This window comes from Molossus molossus, unplaced genomic scaffold, assembly GCF_014108415.1.
Source record: "Molossus molossus isolate mMolMol1 unplaced genomic scaffold, mMolMol1.p scaffold_m16_p_14, whole genome shotgun sequence".
Lineage (NCBI taxonomy): Eukaryota > Metazoa > Chordata > Mammalia > Chiroptera > Molossidae > Molossus > Molossus molossus.
Window position 1 is genome coordinate 6,364,142 of NW_023425349.1, and position 13,543 is coordinate 6,377,684.

At 51.6% G+C, this 13,543-nt stretch overlaps 1 protein-coding gene across 3 annotated transcripts in view; it reads left to right on the forward strand.

The window, feature by feature from the left end:
• KYAT1 (kynurenine aminotransferase 1) overlaps window positions 1–11,996 on the forward strand; it is a 34,857-nt gene extending 22,861 nt beyond the window's left edge. For 2 of the 3 annotated variants that reach the window (XM_036261866.1, XM_036261864.1), the window contains 12 exons: window positions 102–160; window positions 4,211–4,358; window positions 7,834–7,983; window positions 8,064–8,150; window positions 8,355–8,483; window positions 9,693–9,813; window positions 10,090–10,190; window positions 10,314–10,403; window positions 10,489–10,675; window positions 10,754–10,833; window positions 11,357–11,443; window positions 11,538–11,996. In XM_036261866.1, the coding sequence (XP_036117759.1) occupies window positions 108–160; window positions 4,211–4,358; window positions 7,834–7,983; window positions 8,064–8,150; window positions 8,355–8,483; window positions 9,693–9,813; window positions 10,090–10,190; window positions 10,314–10,403; window positions 10,489–10,675; window positions 10,754–10,833; window positions 11,357–11,443; window positions 11,538–11,603 (1,299 nt within the window). In that variant the 5' untranslated portion in view covers window positions 102–107 and the 3' untranslated portion in view covers window positions 11,604–11,996. The remainder of the gene's footprint in view (window positions 1–101; window positions 161–4,210; window positions 4,359–7,833; window positions 7,984–8,063; window positions 8,151–8,354; window positions 8,484–9,692; window positions 9,814–10,089; window positions 10,191–10,313; window positions 10,404–10,488; window positions 10,676–10,753; window positions 10,834–11,356; window positions 11,444–11,537) is intronic. The other variant, XM_036261865.1, reaches the window with a different exon arrangement.
• The last annotated feature ends 1,547 nt before the right edge of the window (window positions 11,997–13,543 follow it).

The following is a 13,543-nucleotide window of genomic DNA, read 5'->3' on the forward strand; positions in this document are numbered from 1 at the left end:
GGCTGTGTCAGGGGTGTGGTAGGGGGATATCTGCCTGTCTTCCCAGGGGCCCAGGCTGTGGCACCTCCTCCACTGGGACCTTCTGTTTGCTCTGTTTTCAGCTCACCATGTCCAAAAGGCTACAGGCTCGAAGGCTGGATGGGATCGACCATAACCCATGGTGAGCTGGGCAGGGCCGGGGAGGTGTGGGGTGTCCCTCAGACATGGCCGCAAGATAGGCTGGTGCTCCTAGTCTCTGGGTCTGCAGAAACTCGATGGTACCCAGGACAGTCAGATGTGCAGCCACAGCCCACGAGAGACGAGACCTGAAGCAGCAGGGGGGTTTCCAGTCTCCGCTTCACCCCACTTGGCATTGGCACTGGGGCTGGTGGCACGTGCCTGGAGCCCCAGCTCCCCAGCTACAAAATGGAGAAAATTTTTTAAAAATTCTTTTTCTTTATTGATTTAGAAAGAGAGGAAGGGAGAGGGAGAGAGAGAGAGAGAAACATCGATGAGAGAGAACATCTATTGGCCGCCTCCTGCACGCTCCCCACTGGAGACTTGACCCACAACCCTGGCATGTGCCCAGACTGGGAATCAAACCAGTGACCTCTTGGTGCCTGGACCAATGCTCAACCAGTGAGCCACACCGGATGGGCCAAAATGGAGATAATTTTATGACCCTCAGCCCTGGCCAGTTTGGCTCAGCGGTTAGAGCGTCAGCCCGCGGACCCGGGTTCAGTTCCCACTAAGGGCATGCACCTCGGTTGCTCTTTGTCCCCAGCCCCGGTTGGGGTCATGTGTGTGGCAGCCACTTGATGTGTCCCTCTAACATCAATGTTTCTCTCTCTCTCTCTCTCTCTCTCTCTCTCTCTCTCTCTCTCTCTCTCTCCTATTCTATCTGAAGATAAATGCAAAAATGTCCTCAGGTGAGGATAAAAAAAAAATGTATGTCCCTCAAATGGCCTTGGGAGGGTAAGGCAAAATAGTGGATTATAGCAATTGCCTAGCCAGGCCCAGGCTGGGGCTTTGTAGGAACTATTTTATTTCACACTTAGCACAGGGCAGGACCAGCTAAGTTAGGTGAGAAACAGGCTGCCCTTCACTGGGCATTCGCAGAGGTGAAGCTCTTTTCGCCAGGACCTGTTCTAAGTAGGAAGGCTGTGCGCGTTCTCATTGGTGAGAAGGTGATGCAGTGGGAAGGCTGTGTGAGCAAGATTCCATGACCTTCCGGTCCACACCCGACCTTGGCCTGGGGCATAGAGAGATCTCTACACTTTCAAATTTTTCTTGGCTGTTGTTTTTACAAAACGAGATGAGTATTTCTTTCAAACTCCCCCATGTACAGTACTGGGTGTTTTGCGAAGATCTTCCTCCTCCATCTTCTCCTTCGTTGCCCCGTGGCGTTTGGGATGAGAGAACCAGGCTCACATTCCCTGGAGAGTCCTCCTGAGGTCTAGATTGGGGCTGCGGGGTCCTGTCTGTGAGGCAGGCTGGGCAGCCTGGCGGATAAGGTAAAGTGCAGCTTAGAACGGGGGATGACGTGGAGCCAGGTCGGGAGGGGCGGCAAGACTCCCTGCCTCACAGACCTGGCCAAGTCTGCAACTCAGCTGCTCCCATTGTACAGAAGAGGAGGCTGAGACCAGGAAAGGTTAAGTCTTGTGCAAAGGCAGGGCAGCCCTGGCCAGTTTGGCTCAGCAGTTAGAGCATCGGCCCATGGACCAGAGAGTCCTGGGTTCAGTCCCACTAAGGGCACGTACCTCAATTATAGTTTGTCCCCGGCCCGGTTGGGGTTGTGTGAGTGGCAACCACTCGATGTGTCTCTCTCATGTCGATGTTTCTCTCTCTCTCTTCCTTCCACTCTCCCTCCCGCTCTAACTGAAGATAAATGCAAAAATGTCCTCGGGGGAGGATAAAAAAAAAAAAAGGCAGGGCAGAGCAGGTGTGGGCCTGGGAAGAATGCACAGGACAGGAGGAAAGTGTTAGGGGTAAAGGTCATGAGAGTCAGGGCAAAAAAGGATTCCAGGTCCCCACTGACCCCAGGGTGGTGGCCTGAGCATCAGGACCCTGCAGGCCCCACCTAGAGGACAGCCAGTCTCTGTGGAGCGTTTGAGCCTGGCTCCCCTGTCCTAATCACCGTGGAACGTCCACCACCTGATTTTGCATCTCAACATTGCCTGTAGCTGCCCTGTGACTCTGGGCAGGTCACTGGCCTCTCTGAGCCTCAGCAGCTCCATGTGCCTTCAGGGGCATGATGGAACTCTAGAGAGAAAAGAGCCGATTCTAGACATAATGCTATTTATTGTTATGCAAATTTTCTTCATTGATTTTAGATAGAGAGGAAGGGAGAGGAAAAGAGAGATAAAAACATCAATGACAGCCCCCTGGCCGGTTTGGCTCAGCGGTTAGAGCGTGGCCTGCGGTCCTGAGAGATCTGGGTTCGGTTCCTGCTAAGGGCGCGTTTGTCCCCGGCCCTGGTCGGTCGTGCGGGTGGCAGCCGCTCGATGTGTTCCTTTCATGTCGATGTTTCTCTCTCTCTCTGTTCCCCTCTCTCCCTCCCACTCTACCTGAACAAAAAAAAAAAGGGAAAATCATCTCCTCGGGTGAGGATAAAAAATAAATAAATAAATAAAAATAAAAAAAACATCAATGTGTGTCCCTTTCACATCGATGTTTCTCTCTCTGTTCCTCTCTCTCCCTGAACATCGATTGGGGCCTCCCGAATGCACCCCCCCCCACCCGGGATTTGGCCCACAACTTGGCAGGCTGTTCTGCAAATTTAACTCAGCCAAGCCCCCAACCAACCTGGAACCCCATACCAGCCTTTCTCCCAGTTTTCCTGAAGAAGTGGCCACCAGGCAAGCCCAGAAGAAAGGTTGTTGAGAAAGGTTGTTGAGGGCCAGAGATGGCAGAGGGCAGGGCTGATGGGACTCTGGTCTGTCCAGGGTAATGATCAACTGTGTTCCAAGCAGATGTGGGATCACAGGCTGGCCCTGCCCTGCACTAACCTGGGCTGGGCAGGTCCCACCAAACTTCAACTTCTCCAGTCCCACTGTGACTCAGAAACAGGGTCATGAAATCCACTTAGGGGGCCTCAATAACTATTTCTAAAGAATTGGGTAGGGTAGGGTAGGGTAGGATAGGATAGGATAGGATAGGATAAGAATGGAACGGAATTAGATCACACCAGAAGGATAATGTGATTCCCTGTCTGTGCTCTACAGGGTCTGTGATGTAAAGATGATTTTGTGGACCTGGCTGGTTTGGCTCAGCGGTTAGAGTGTCGGCCCACAGATCAGAGAGTCCTGGGTTCAGTTCCCGCTCCGGACGTACCTCGTTTGCAGTTTGTCCCTGGCCCCGGTTGTGGTTGTGTGGGTGGCAACTAGTCGATGTGTTTCTCTTACATTAATGTTTCTCTCTCGCTCTCTTCCCCCCTCTTTCCCTCCCGCTCTCTCTGAAGATAAATGTAAAAATGTCCTCGAGTGAGGATAAAAAAAGATGATTTTGTGGCCTGGCCAGGTGGCTCAGCTAGTTGGAACATCATCCCATATACCAATAGGTTATGGGTTCAATTCTCAGTCATGGCACATGCCTAGGTTGTGGGTTCGATCCCTGGTTCAGGTCCATTTGGGAGAAAACTGATCAATGTTTCTTTCTTACATTGATGTTTTTTTGTTTGGTTTTTTATCCTCACCTGAGGCCATTCTGTTTTTCTTGTTTTTTGTTTTTGCATTTATCTTCAAATAGAGTGGGAGGGCGATAGGGAGGAAGAGAGAGAGAAACATCGACATGAAAGAGACACATCAGCTGGTTACCACCCGCACAACCCCAACCGGGGCCAGGAACAAACTGCAACCGAGGTACATGCCCTTACGGGTCTCTTTGGTCCACGGGCCAACGCTCTAACTGCTGAGCCACACCAGCCAGGGCTCACATTGATTTTTTTTTCTCTCTCTCTCAAAAAAAATCAATTAAAACAAAAAGATTCCTTACTATGGATCATGGTCCAAAAGTTTGAAAGTTTGAAAGCCCCTGGGCTGGGACATGCGTTTGGCACAGTGCCCGGTCCACCTCATTGAAAAGCACGGGACCAGTTATGTGCCTGACACAGATCTTCGGGCCAGAACGGATGCTAGTTGTCCAGCTTTTCTAGAATGAGCCCTGGAAACAGGTAGAAGTCCATGTCCGGGTGGAGGGATGCACTGGTGCTGACCCTCCATTTATCGCCCAGGGTGGAGTTCACCAAGTTGGCCAGTGAGTATGACACTGTGAACTTGGGACAAGGCTTCCCTGACTTCCCGCCTCCAGACTTCGCCATGGAAGCCTTTCAGCACGCTGTCAGCGGAGACTTTATGCTCAACCAATACACCAAGGCGTTTGTGAGTCCCCCAGCCCCTCCTGGGCCCATGGACACAGGCCTCTGATGAGGCCCTGGGGGTGGAAGGGGTAGAGCCCAGGGAATTCAGTCCAGCCATAGTTCAGTGTTCATTAATATGTCCTCTGTTTCAGGCCCTGGGTCAGCTCATGGTCTGGGAAAGGCAGACCAAAAACAAGAAAAAACAGAACAAAACAGAAAACAAAGGCAGTTGATATGCTGTGATGGAGGAAAATGGGACAGGAAGAAGGGGAGATCAGGGAAGGCTTCCTGAAGGAGGTGACACCTAAGCAGAGCCCTTGTCAGCTACTAAGTGATTTGACTCTAAATTCAGACTTTCTGTAAAGGGTCACAGAGTAAATATTTGCCAACCCTTGGAATAGACCAATGGTTCTTTTATTTATTTTTAATTTTTTTAAATTATTTTTTCTTTATTGATTTTAGAGAGAGAGGAAGGGTAAGGGAAAGAGATAGAAACATCAATGAGAGAAAACATCAATTGGCCGCCTCCTGCATGCCCCCCACTGGGGATTTGGCCCACAACATGGGCACGTGCCCTGACTGGGAATCGAACCAGCGATGCCTTGGTGCATGGGTCGATGCTCAACCACTGAGCCACACCAGTCAGGCAGACCAGTGGTTCTTAAACATTGATATACATCAACCCTGACTGGTATGGCTCAGTTGGTTGAGTGTCATCCCATGCACCAATGTGTCGCAGGTTCAATTCCTGGTTAGGGCACATACCCAGGTTGTAGGTTCAATCCTTGGTTGGGATGTGTACAATATTTCTCTCTGTCCCCCCTCCCCCCTCCCTCTCTCTCCCTCTTCTTTTCCCTCTCCTTTCCTCTCTCTCTCAAAATAATCCGTAAAAACATATTTTTTAAAAAGGAAGAAATAGCCCTGACCGGTTTTGCTCAGTGGTTAGAGCATCAGCCTGTGGTCCAGAGCGACCCGGGTTCAGTTCCCGCTAAGGGCATGTACCTTGGTTGCAGTTTGTCCCAGGCCCTGGTTGGTTCATGCGTGTGGCAACCACTCGATGTGTCCCTTTCACATCGATCTTTCTCTCTCTCTCTCTCTCTCATTTCCTCGCTCTCCCTCCCACTCTCTCTGAACAAAAAAATGGGAAAAATGTTCTTGGGTGAGGATAAAAAAAAAAAAGGAAAAAATATAAACGTTGGTATTCATCAGAATTGCCAGGAAGGACATTCCCTCCAATTCCACCATCCAGAGATAACCACTGCCAACAATTTGCTACTTTGGTTAGAGTGTTCAGACTTTTAAACTTTTAACCTTTAAAAATGCTTACATAAACACACACACGGTTATATACCTATCTGTGAGATTTGTATTTAACACAAATGGACTTATTCTATAATAAACATTCTTAAATTGTTTATTTCATTAAACAGCATGTCAGCAACAACCTTCCATGTCAGAATAGCTTCATTCTTTTTTTTTTTTTTTTTTTTTAAATTTTTATTTTTTATCCTCACCCGAGGACATTTTTCCATTTTTTGTACAGATAGAGTGGGAGGGAGAGAGAGGAAGAGAGAGAGAGAGAGAAACATCGATGTGAAAGGGACACATCAAGTGGCTGCCACCCACACAACCAACCAGGGCCGGGGACAAACTGCAACCGAAGTACATGCCCTTAGCAGGAACCGAACCCGGGTCTCTCTGGACTGCTGGCTGACGCCTCTAACCGCTGAGCCAAACTGGCTAGGGCACTTCATTCTTTTTGATGACTGAATAGTATCCCATTGCCTAGATGTGCCACAGTTTACTTAACCAACCCTGCACTGCTGGACTGGCTTGGATATCTTACTATTATAAGCAGTGTCGCAGTGAATAGCTCTGTCTACATCTTTGTATATGTGTGTGAGTGTTTCTCTCAGATCAATTCCTAGAAGTAAAACTAGAGAATCAAAGGGTATAAGCATTTAAGCATATGGTAGATACTGTAAATTGCCCTCCAGTAAGGTTTACTCAAATACCCACCAATAGACTGGTCTGAGAGCTGGCAGGAAAGTTTCTTCTTTGTGTAAAGAAGGAACCATTTGTCTCACTCTTGCCAACCATAGGCATTATCAATCTTCTTAATATCTGCTAATGGTGACATTATTTTCTTATAATATGGCAATATTTCAATCTTACTTTTTTTTTTTATCCTCGGTTTCCATTTATCTTCAGATTGAGTGGGAGGGAGGGAAGGAGGGAGAGAGAGGGAGAGCAAGAGGAAGAGAGAGAGAGAAACAGAAACATTGACATGAGAGAGCCACATTGACTGGCTGCCTCCCGCACAACCAGATACCATGCCCTTGACCAGAATCGAACCTGCAACTCTTTGGTCCGCAGGCTAATGCTCTAACCAATGAGCCAAACTGGCCAGGGCATCAATGTTACTTTTACTTGTTTTTCTTCAATCATTATTTTTTCATATGCACAACAGGCACCAGCACTTTTTCTTTTGTGACCTACCTCATTTTTTCATTTGGATGTGTATCTTTGTCTTGTTGCTTTGTAAGAGCTCTGTATATATTAAATACCTTACCTGATTTTCTTATATTGCAATGATTTTTCTCTTTGTCTTTTAACTTTGCTCATGGTATATTTTGCTGTACAGAAATTTTTATTTATTTATTTTTCTTTATTGATTTTTAGAGAGAGGGGAAGAGAGAGGGAGAGAGAGAGAGAAACATTGATGAGGAAGAACATTGATTGGCCGCCTCCTGCATGCCCCACACTGGGGATCGGGCCCACAACCTGGGCATGTGCCCTGCCTGGGAATCAAACCAGCAGCCTCTTGGTGCAGGAGTCAGTGCTCAACGACTAAGTCACACTAGCTGGGCGCTGTACAGAAATTTTTAACTTTTATATGATCAGCGCTGGTGTAGTGAATTATTTAGTTTAATTCTCAGTCTTCGGTTTCAGTCACTTGGCTTAGCCTTGAGCATTTTGTAAATGTCCTCAGTAAACAAGTGGCATGCAATCTTCCTCTCTAAGTGGAGTCCTTCCAAAGCTGCGGCATAAAATCCTATTCCTGCACCTCAACTGTGGTGATCTTGGGCAAGTCATTTCCTTTCTCTGGGTCTCTATTTTCCTACCTGCCAAATGATGGGAATCTAATAATGCCTTTCGTGCAAGGCTGCTGGGAGGGTCAGATGGCACAAATGTGCTCCTTAAACTTAAAAGGAAGTGTTTCAGGTGTCGAGTTGCTGCTGCTTTGGGGGCTATATTGGGCTGTGCTCCATGAAGGCACGCACTCTGTCTGCTTACCCACCACGTCCCAGCCCTGGGCACTGGGCTGGCACAGAACAGGTCTTACGGCAGATGTTGCAGGGGAGATTCAAGAACTCACCCCACAGGAACAGACTTTGCCTCAGTCCTGCCCCTAGAAGATGCAAGAACTGCCTGGAAGCAGCTGAGCTGGTGGGTGGGCCCAGGCTAGCCAGGCGCTGACCCCTCTGTCCTGGCAGGGTTACCCACCACTGACAAAGATCCTCGCAAGTTTCTTTGGGAAGCTGCTGGGACAGGAGATAGACCCTCTCAAGAATGTGCTGGTGACTGTGGGTGCCTATGGGGCCCTGTTCACAGCCTTCCAGGCCCTGGTGGATGAGGGCGATGAGGTGAGTGGGGCAAGGCTTGGGCTGGTGGGAGTCAGGGGTCAGGGTGATACTGACCCCAACTAATCTGACCCTTGTACCAGGTCATCATCATCGAGCCTTTTTTTGACTGTTACGAGCCCATGACACTGATGGCCGGAGGTCGTCCTGTGTTTGTGTCCCTGAAACCAGTAAGGACACTGACTGGGGGTGGGTGGGCGAGGGGTCCAAGGAGTATGCTGTGTGGGATCCTAGGAAGTGGAAAAGATGGGAGGAGGTGAAGGAAGCCAGTTTCTCCAGGATAGGGAGAGGGTGGGGGCAGATGCCTGGGGGAGAAGGGTCCCATCCCTGGCGTTGACTGTCCGGTAAGTATTGATTGCCCCCCACTCTTGCAGACCCCCACCAAGAATGGGGAACTGGATTCCAGCAGCAACTGGCAGCTGGACCCCATGGAGCTGGCCAGCAAGTTCACACCTCGCACCAAAGCCCTCATCCTCAACACACCCAACAACCCCCTGGGAAAGGTACTGAGAATCTCCTTCTGGGGACCCCTCCAGACTGGGCTCTGATACGGATCTGCTGCCTTGGGGCCTTGGTTTCTTCGTCTGGAGTGGGAGGGCTGCCTGTGGGGAGCTTTGAGGACGAGGCTCCTGCTGTCCCAGGGACGGGCGGGGTCCCCACGGAAGGTCTGAGGGCAGTGGTGGAGGGGGCTGGGTCCCTCCGTACTCACGTCCCCATGGCCCTGAGACATGACCTCACCTCTCAGAGTGTTTTCTCAGCTGGAAAATGGGGACATGACAAACCCAGTGTGAAAGCAGTCTTCCTCCTGGATGTCCCTTACGCTCTCACACGACTGCCACACTCACCACACTTCAGACGCTAGATGTGTGCGTGGGGTTTTCCCTTCCCCACACCGAGCCGTTCTGTGACATCAGCTGGGTGTCCTGCAATTGAACTCAGTTTAATTCAGTTCTGACCCTGTCTTCCTGGAGAGAGCCAGTCCCACAGGTTACGGGCTCAGTGTCACAAGACTGTCCCCACACCGCTTCAGAAGCGAGTCCCAAGTCCAGGTTGTCACCTGTGCTTCTGACCAGTCAGCCGTGAATCTGAGCTTCCCACGACCTGCTCCTCAGTTTCAATTAATTTGCTAGAGCGGCTCACGGAACTCAGGGAAACACACTTGGCAGTTTATTAAAGAATATGATGAAGGATCCGGCTGAACAGCCAGATGGAGAGGTACATGGGGCGAGGAGGGAGGGTCTCAGGCACAGGCGCTCTGTCCCTGTGGAGTTGGGGTGCGTCACGCTCCCGGTGGATGTGTTTGCCACCTGGAAGCAGTCCGGTTTGTGGAGGCTTCATCACGTAGGCACAATCAATCATTCACTCCCTTTCCAGCCCCTCTCCCCTCTCTGGAAAAGTGGGGCTGAAATTCTAGGCCCCTAATTATGGCTTGGTCTTTCTGGTGACCAGCCCCATTCAGGAGCCCACCCAGAGTTGTCTTAGAACAAAATGTGTCGCGAGTGCTCTCATCACTTGGGCATTTACAAGGGTCTCAGGAGCTCTGTGCCAGGAACCAGGGTCAGAGACCAAAATATTATTTTTCTATTATCTCACAACCAGCCTCACAGGGTCAGTGTTGCGGGGATTCAGTAGGACGAGCAGAAAGGCAGTGGGTTTGGCCATGTCCTTTTATTCTCTGAGCAGGCTTCTCTGTTTGGGGACGGTCCCCACAGGTGTTCTCCAAGGCAGAGCTGGAGCTGGTGGCCAGTCTGTGCCAGCAGCAGGATGTGATATGCATCACTGACGAGGTCTACCAGTGGCTGGTCTTCGATGGGCAGCAGCACATCAGCATTGGTGAGCCCGGTTGGCCAGGGTGCCCCCACTCCCCTGGACATTGGTGCCAGGGCCTTGAGCCAACCTGGGAGTCAGCACAGGCCTGATGATTAGGACCGAAGGGTCTGGAGTCACAGGTCATGTGACCGGGGGCATGGGAGCCAATGGTACCTGCCCCAGGGTTGTCGTGAGGGTAACCTGGGATAAGTCCTGTAAGTAGCACAGATCAGAGTGCCGAGTGCAGTGAGCCTGAGTGCCCAGCCACCACCCCTTCCTGCGTCCTCACCCCCATCTCAGCAGCGCTCTCTTTGGCCTTGGCAGCCAGCCTCCCTGGCATGTGGGAACGCACTCTGACCATTGGCAGCGCTGGCAAGACCTTTAGCGCCACGGGCTGGAAGGTGAGTCAACAAGGTTGGGGGGTTACCCCCTGTGACCCTTGGCAGGAAAGGTGGCCTGGGAATTAAGGAAGCCTTTGGCCAGGCTCTGAAAGGCCTCGCCCCCTACCTGTGTTTCTGCTCTAGGTGGGCTGGGTCCTGGGCCCGGAGAGTCTCATGAAGCACCTGTACACAGTGCATCAGAACTCTGTCTATCACTGCCCCACGCAGGCCCAGGTGAGGAGGGCGGGGAGGGGCGGGCCCAGGCTGGCTCCAGGGTCAGCTTAGCCTGACCTACTCTCCACCCCCACCCCCACCCCAGGCCGCAGTAGCCCAGAGCTTGGAGCGGGAGCAGCTCCACTTCGGCCAGCCCAGCAGCTACTTTGTGCAGCTCCCACAGGCCATGCAGCGCACTCGCGACTACATGATACGAAGTGTGCAGTCGGTGGGCCTGAGGCCCGTGATCCCCCAGGGCAGCTACTTCCTCATCACAGACATCTCGGACTTCAGTGCGTGGGGCTGGCCAGGCTGGGCAGGGTATGGGGGCTGGAGGCTGCCCAAGGCTCAGCATGGCCTCTGTCCCCCAGAGAGCAAGATGCCTGACTTGCCTGGTGCTGTGGACGAGCCCTATGACAGACGCTTCGTCAAGTGGATGATCAAGAACAAGGTGGGCTGGGCCTCTGCCAGGGCCCCTGGGTATGGTTTTATAGGTTGTGTACTGCTCAGGGGGCCTGACCAAGGGCCAGAATCCAGCCCAGCCGCTGCCATGAGCCCTGGTACAGGGTTGTATCCATTTCAAGGAATGGAGAACCTGTTTAGTTTGCACAAAGGTGCCATGTGGGCTGGCAGGAATGAATTCCTGGCCTCCCAAGGTCTCGGCATTGACATCTGTACAGTGAGGAGTTGGTCCATTAACCCGGAACTCATCAGCTCACACCTGTGAGCTAAGGCTTATTTCCCTGGTTCTGCCCTGCCCCCCCTTGGCCTCCCTCTACACACAGGAGGGACTTGGGATGGTGTTCTGGTATCCTTTCCTCTGACCTTGACGCAGCACTGGGAGGCAGCACGCTGAAGCTTGCTCTCCTTGCCCGCTTGTCCCCCCACCATCCTGGAATCTCTCTACCCTCAGGAGGGAGCTGAGGCCTGCCGGGCTGGGAGGCTCTGTTGAGACCTGGCTTCCTTCTCCCCAGGGCTTGGTGGCCATCCCCGTGTCCATCTTCTACAGCGTGCCGCATCAGAAGCACTTTGACCACTACATCCGCTTCTGCTTTGTGAAGGTAAAGGGCAGAGCTGCGGGAGGGAAGGCCCTAAGCTTCCCAAGGCCCGCTGGGGCTACGGGGAGAAGAGTAGGACCAATCTGTGTGGGTGCAGGATGAATCCACGCTCCAGGCCATGGACAAGAAGCTGCAGGAGTGGAAGGATGAGCTCAGGGCCTGATGTCACGCCCTCAGCCCTGCCTCGCCTGCTTGGTCCCTGCATGCCCTGCACGGCTCTTTGTCCAGGATTTGGTCATTCTGAGGCTGGGGATAGATGGTACTGCTGAGCCCTTTCTCTGTGACGCAGGTTGGCCCCAGGGAAGAGCCCTCCTTCTTAGTCTTGGGGGGTTGGGAGCACCTTCCTATGGTACCTACAGTCTTGTGGAGGTAAGGGAGGCCTGACCCGGGCCCTCTGTGACCCTCCCACCCTCTGGCCTCCCAGGCTTGGCTGGGACTGAGTCTAACAGTGGACTGGCCTTGAGTCCCTGCCCTGAACCCAGCCAGGGCTCAGGCAGCCCTCCCTTTCCTTATCTAAACTTGACCTTGAGAAATTGCCCTTGGGCTCCAATCCTCAAGCCAGTACTTTTTCTCCTAATAAAATTTTAAGTTATTTAAACCTTTATTGGCTTCTCTGTGATACTGGTGCTGATTACTAATGGGGATTTGGTCAGTGGGAGGTACCTCAGTGAACCTCAGATGCTAGTCCCTCTTTGTCTGTTTTTTTTTAAATATTTTAATTTAATTAAAATTTTTTTTATCCTTACCCAAGGACATTTTTTTTTGCATTTATCTTCAGATAGAGTGAATGGGAGGGAGAGAGAGAGAGAAACATCCATGTGAGAGAGACACATTGACTGGCTGCCGCCCACACAACCCCAGCTGGGGCCAGGGGCAAACTGCAACTGAGGTACGTGCCCTTAGCGGGAACCGAACCTGAGTCTCTCTGGTCCACGGGCCGGCGCTCTAACCACTGAGCTAAACCAGCCAGGGCCCTGGCCCCTTTTTGTAGAAATGTGTTTTTTGGGGTAAAACCTGAGTCCTGCCCTGGCCGGTTTGGCTCAGCGGTTGAAGCATCAGCCTGCGGTCCACAGAGACCCTGGTTCGGTTCCCGCTAAGGGCATGTACCTTGGCTACAGTTTGTCCCCGGCCCTGGTTGGGTTGTGCGGGTGGCGGCCACTCGATGTGTCCCTTTCACATCGATGTTTCTCTCTCTTCCTCTCTCTCCTTCCCGCTCTATCTGAGTAAAAAATGGAAAAGTGTCCTCGGGTGAGAATAAAAAAAAAAAAAAAGAAAAAAAACCTGAGTCCTGGGGAAGGGTGGAGACTTGGGCCTTGAAATCACACAGTTAGTTCATGGTAAGGCCAGGCCTTGAAGCCAGGGCTCAGAAGGCATGTGTTACTGGTGCTGTGTGTGTGTGTGTGTGTGTGTGTGTGTGTGTGTAGGAGATGGGGGCTTCATTTGAGTGTCTGACAGGGAAGATGCAGACAGTCCCATCCCACAGGTGTCAGAGTGCAGGACAGGGTGGCCGGGGCTTACACAGCAGGAGAGGGAAGCAGCTAATGTTTATTGTGTGCCCTTGCATGCCAGGCACTTGGGTGCCCATCATCTCATTAAATAACTCCCTGAGACGGGAATTACTTCTCCATTTTACAAGTGAGGAAACTACTTTGGAGGTGAGGTGACTTGCCCAGGGCCATCCAGCTGATGGGGTGGCCATCCTGCTGGAAAGCAATGACAGCAGCTAGATTTGTTGGGAAGGTGGCGCTAGAGACTTGTCTTGGGGTTGCATTTGCAGAGCAAGCCATGGGTGTCGCTTAGGTATTTAGTTGGGGGAGCTGATGGGCACATATAGTATAATATAAAATATTAGGTCTTTGGCCCTGACCGGTTTGGCTCAGTGTTGGAGCGTCGGCCTGCAGACCAAGGAGTCTCAGCTCAATTCCTGCTTTTTTTTTTTTTTTTTTTTAATCCTCATCGGAGGACATTTTTCCATTTTTTGTACAGACAGAGTGGGAGGGAGAGAGAGGAAGAGACAGAGAGGGAAACATCGATGTGAAAGGGACACATCGAGTGGCTGCCACCCGCACGACCAACCAGGGCCGGGGACAAACTGCAACCGAG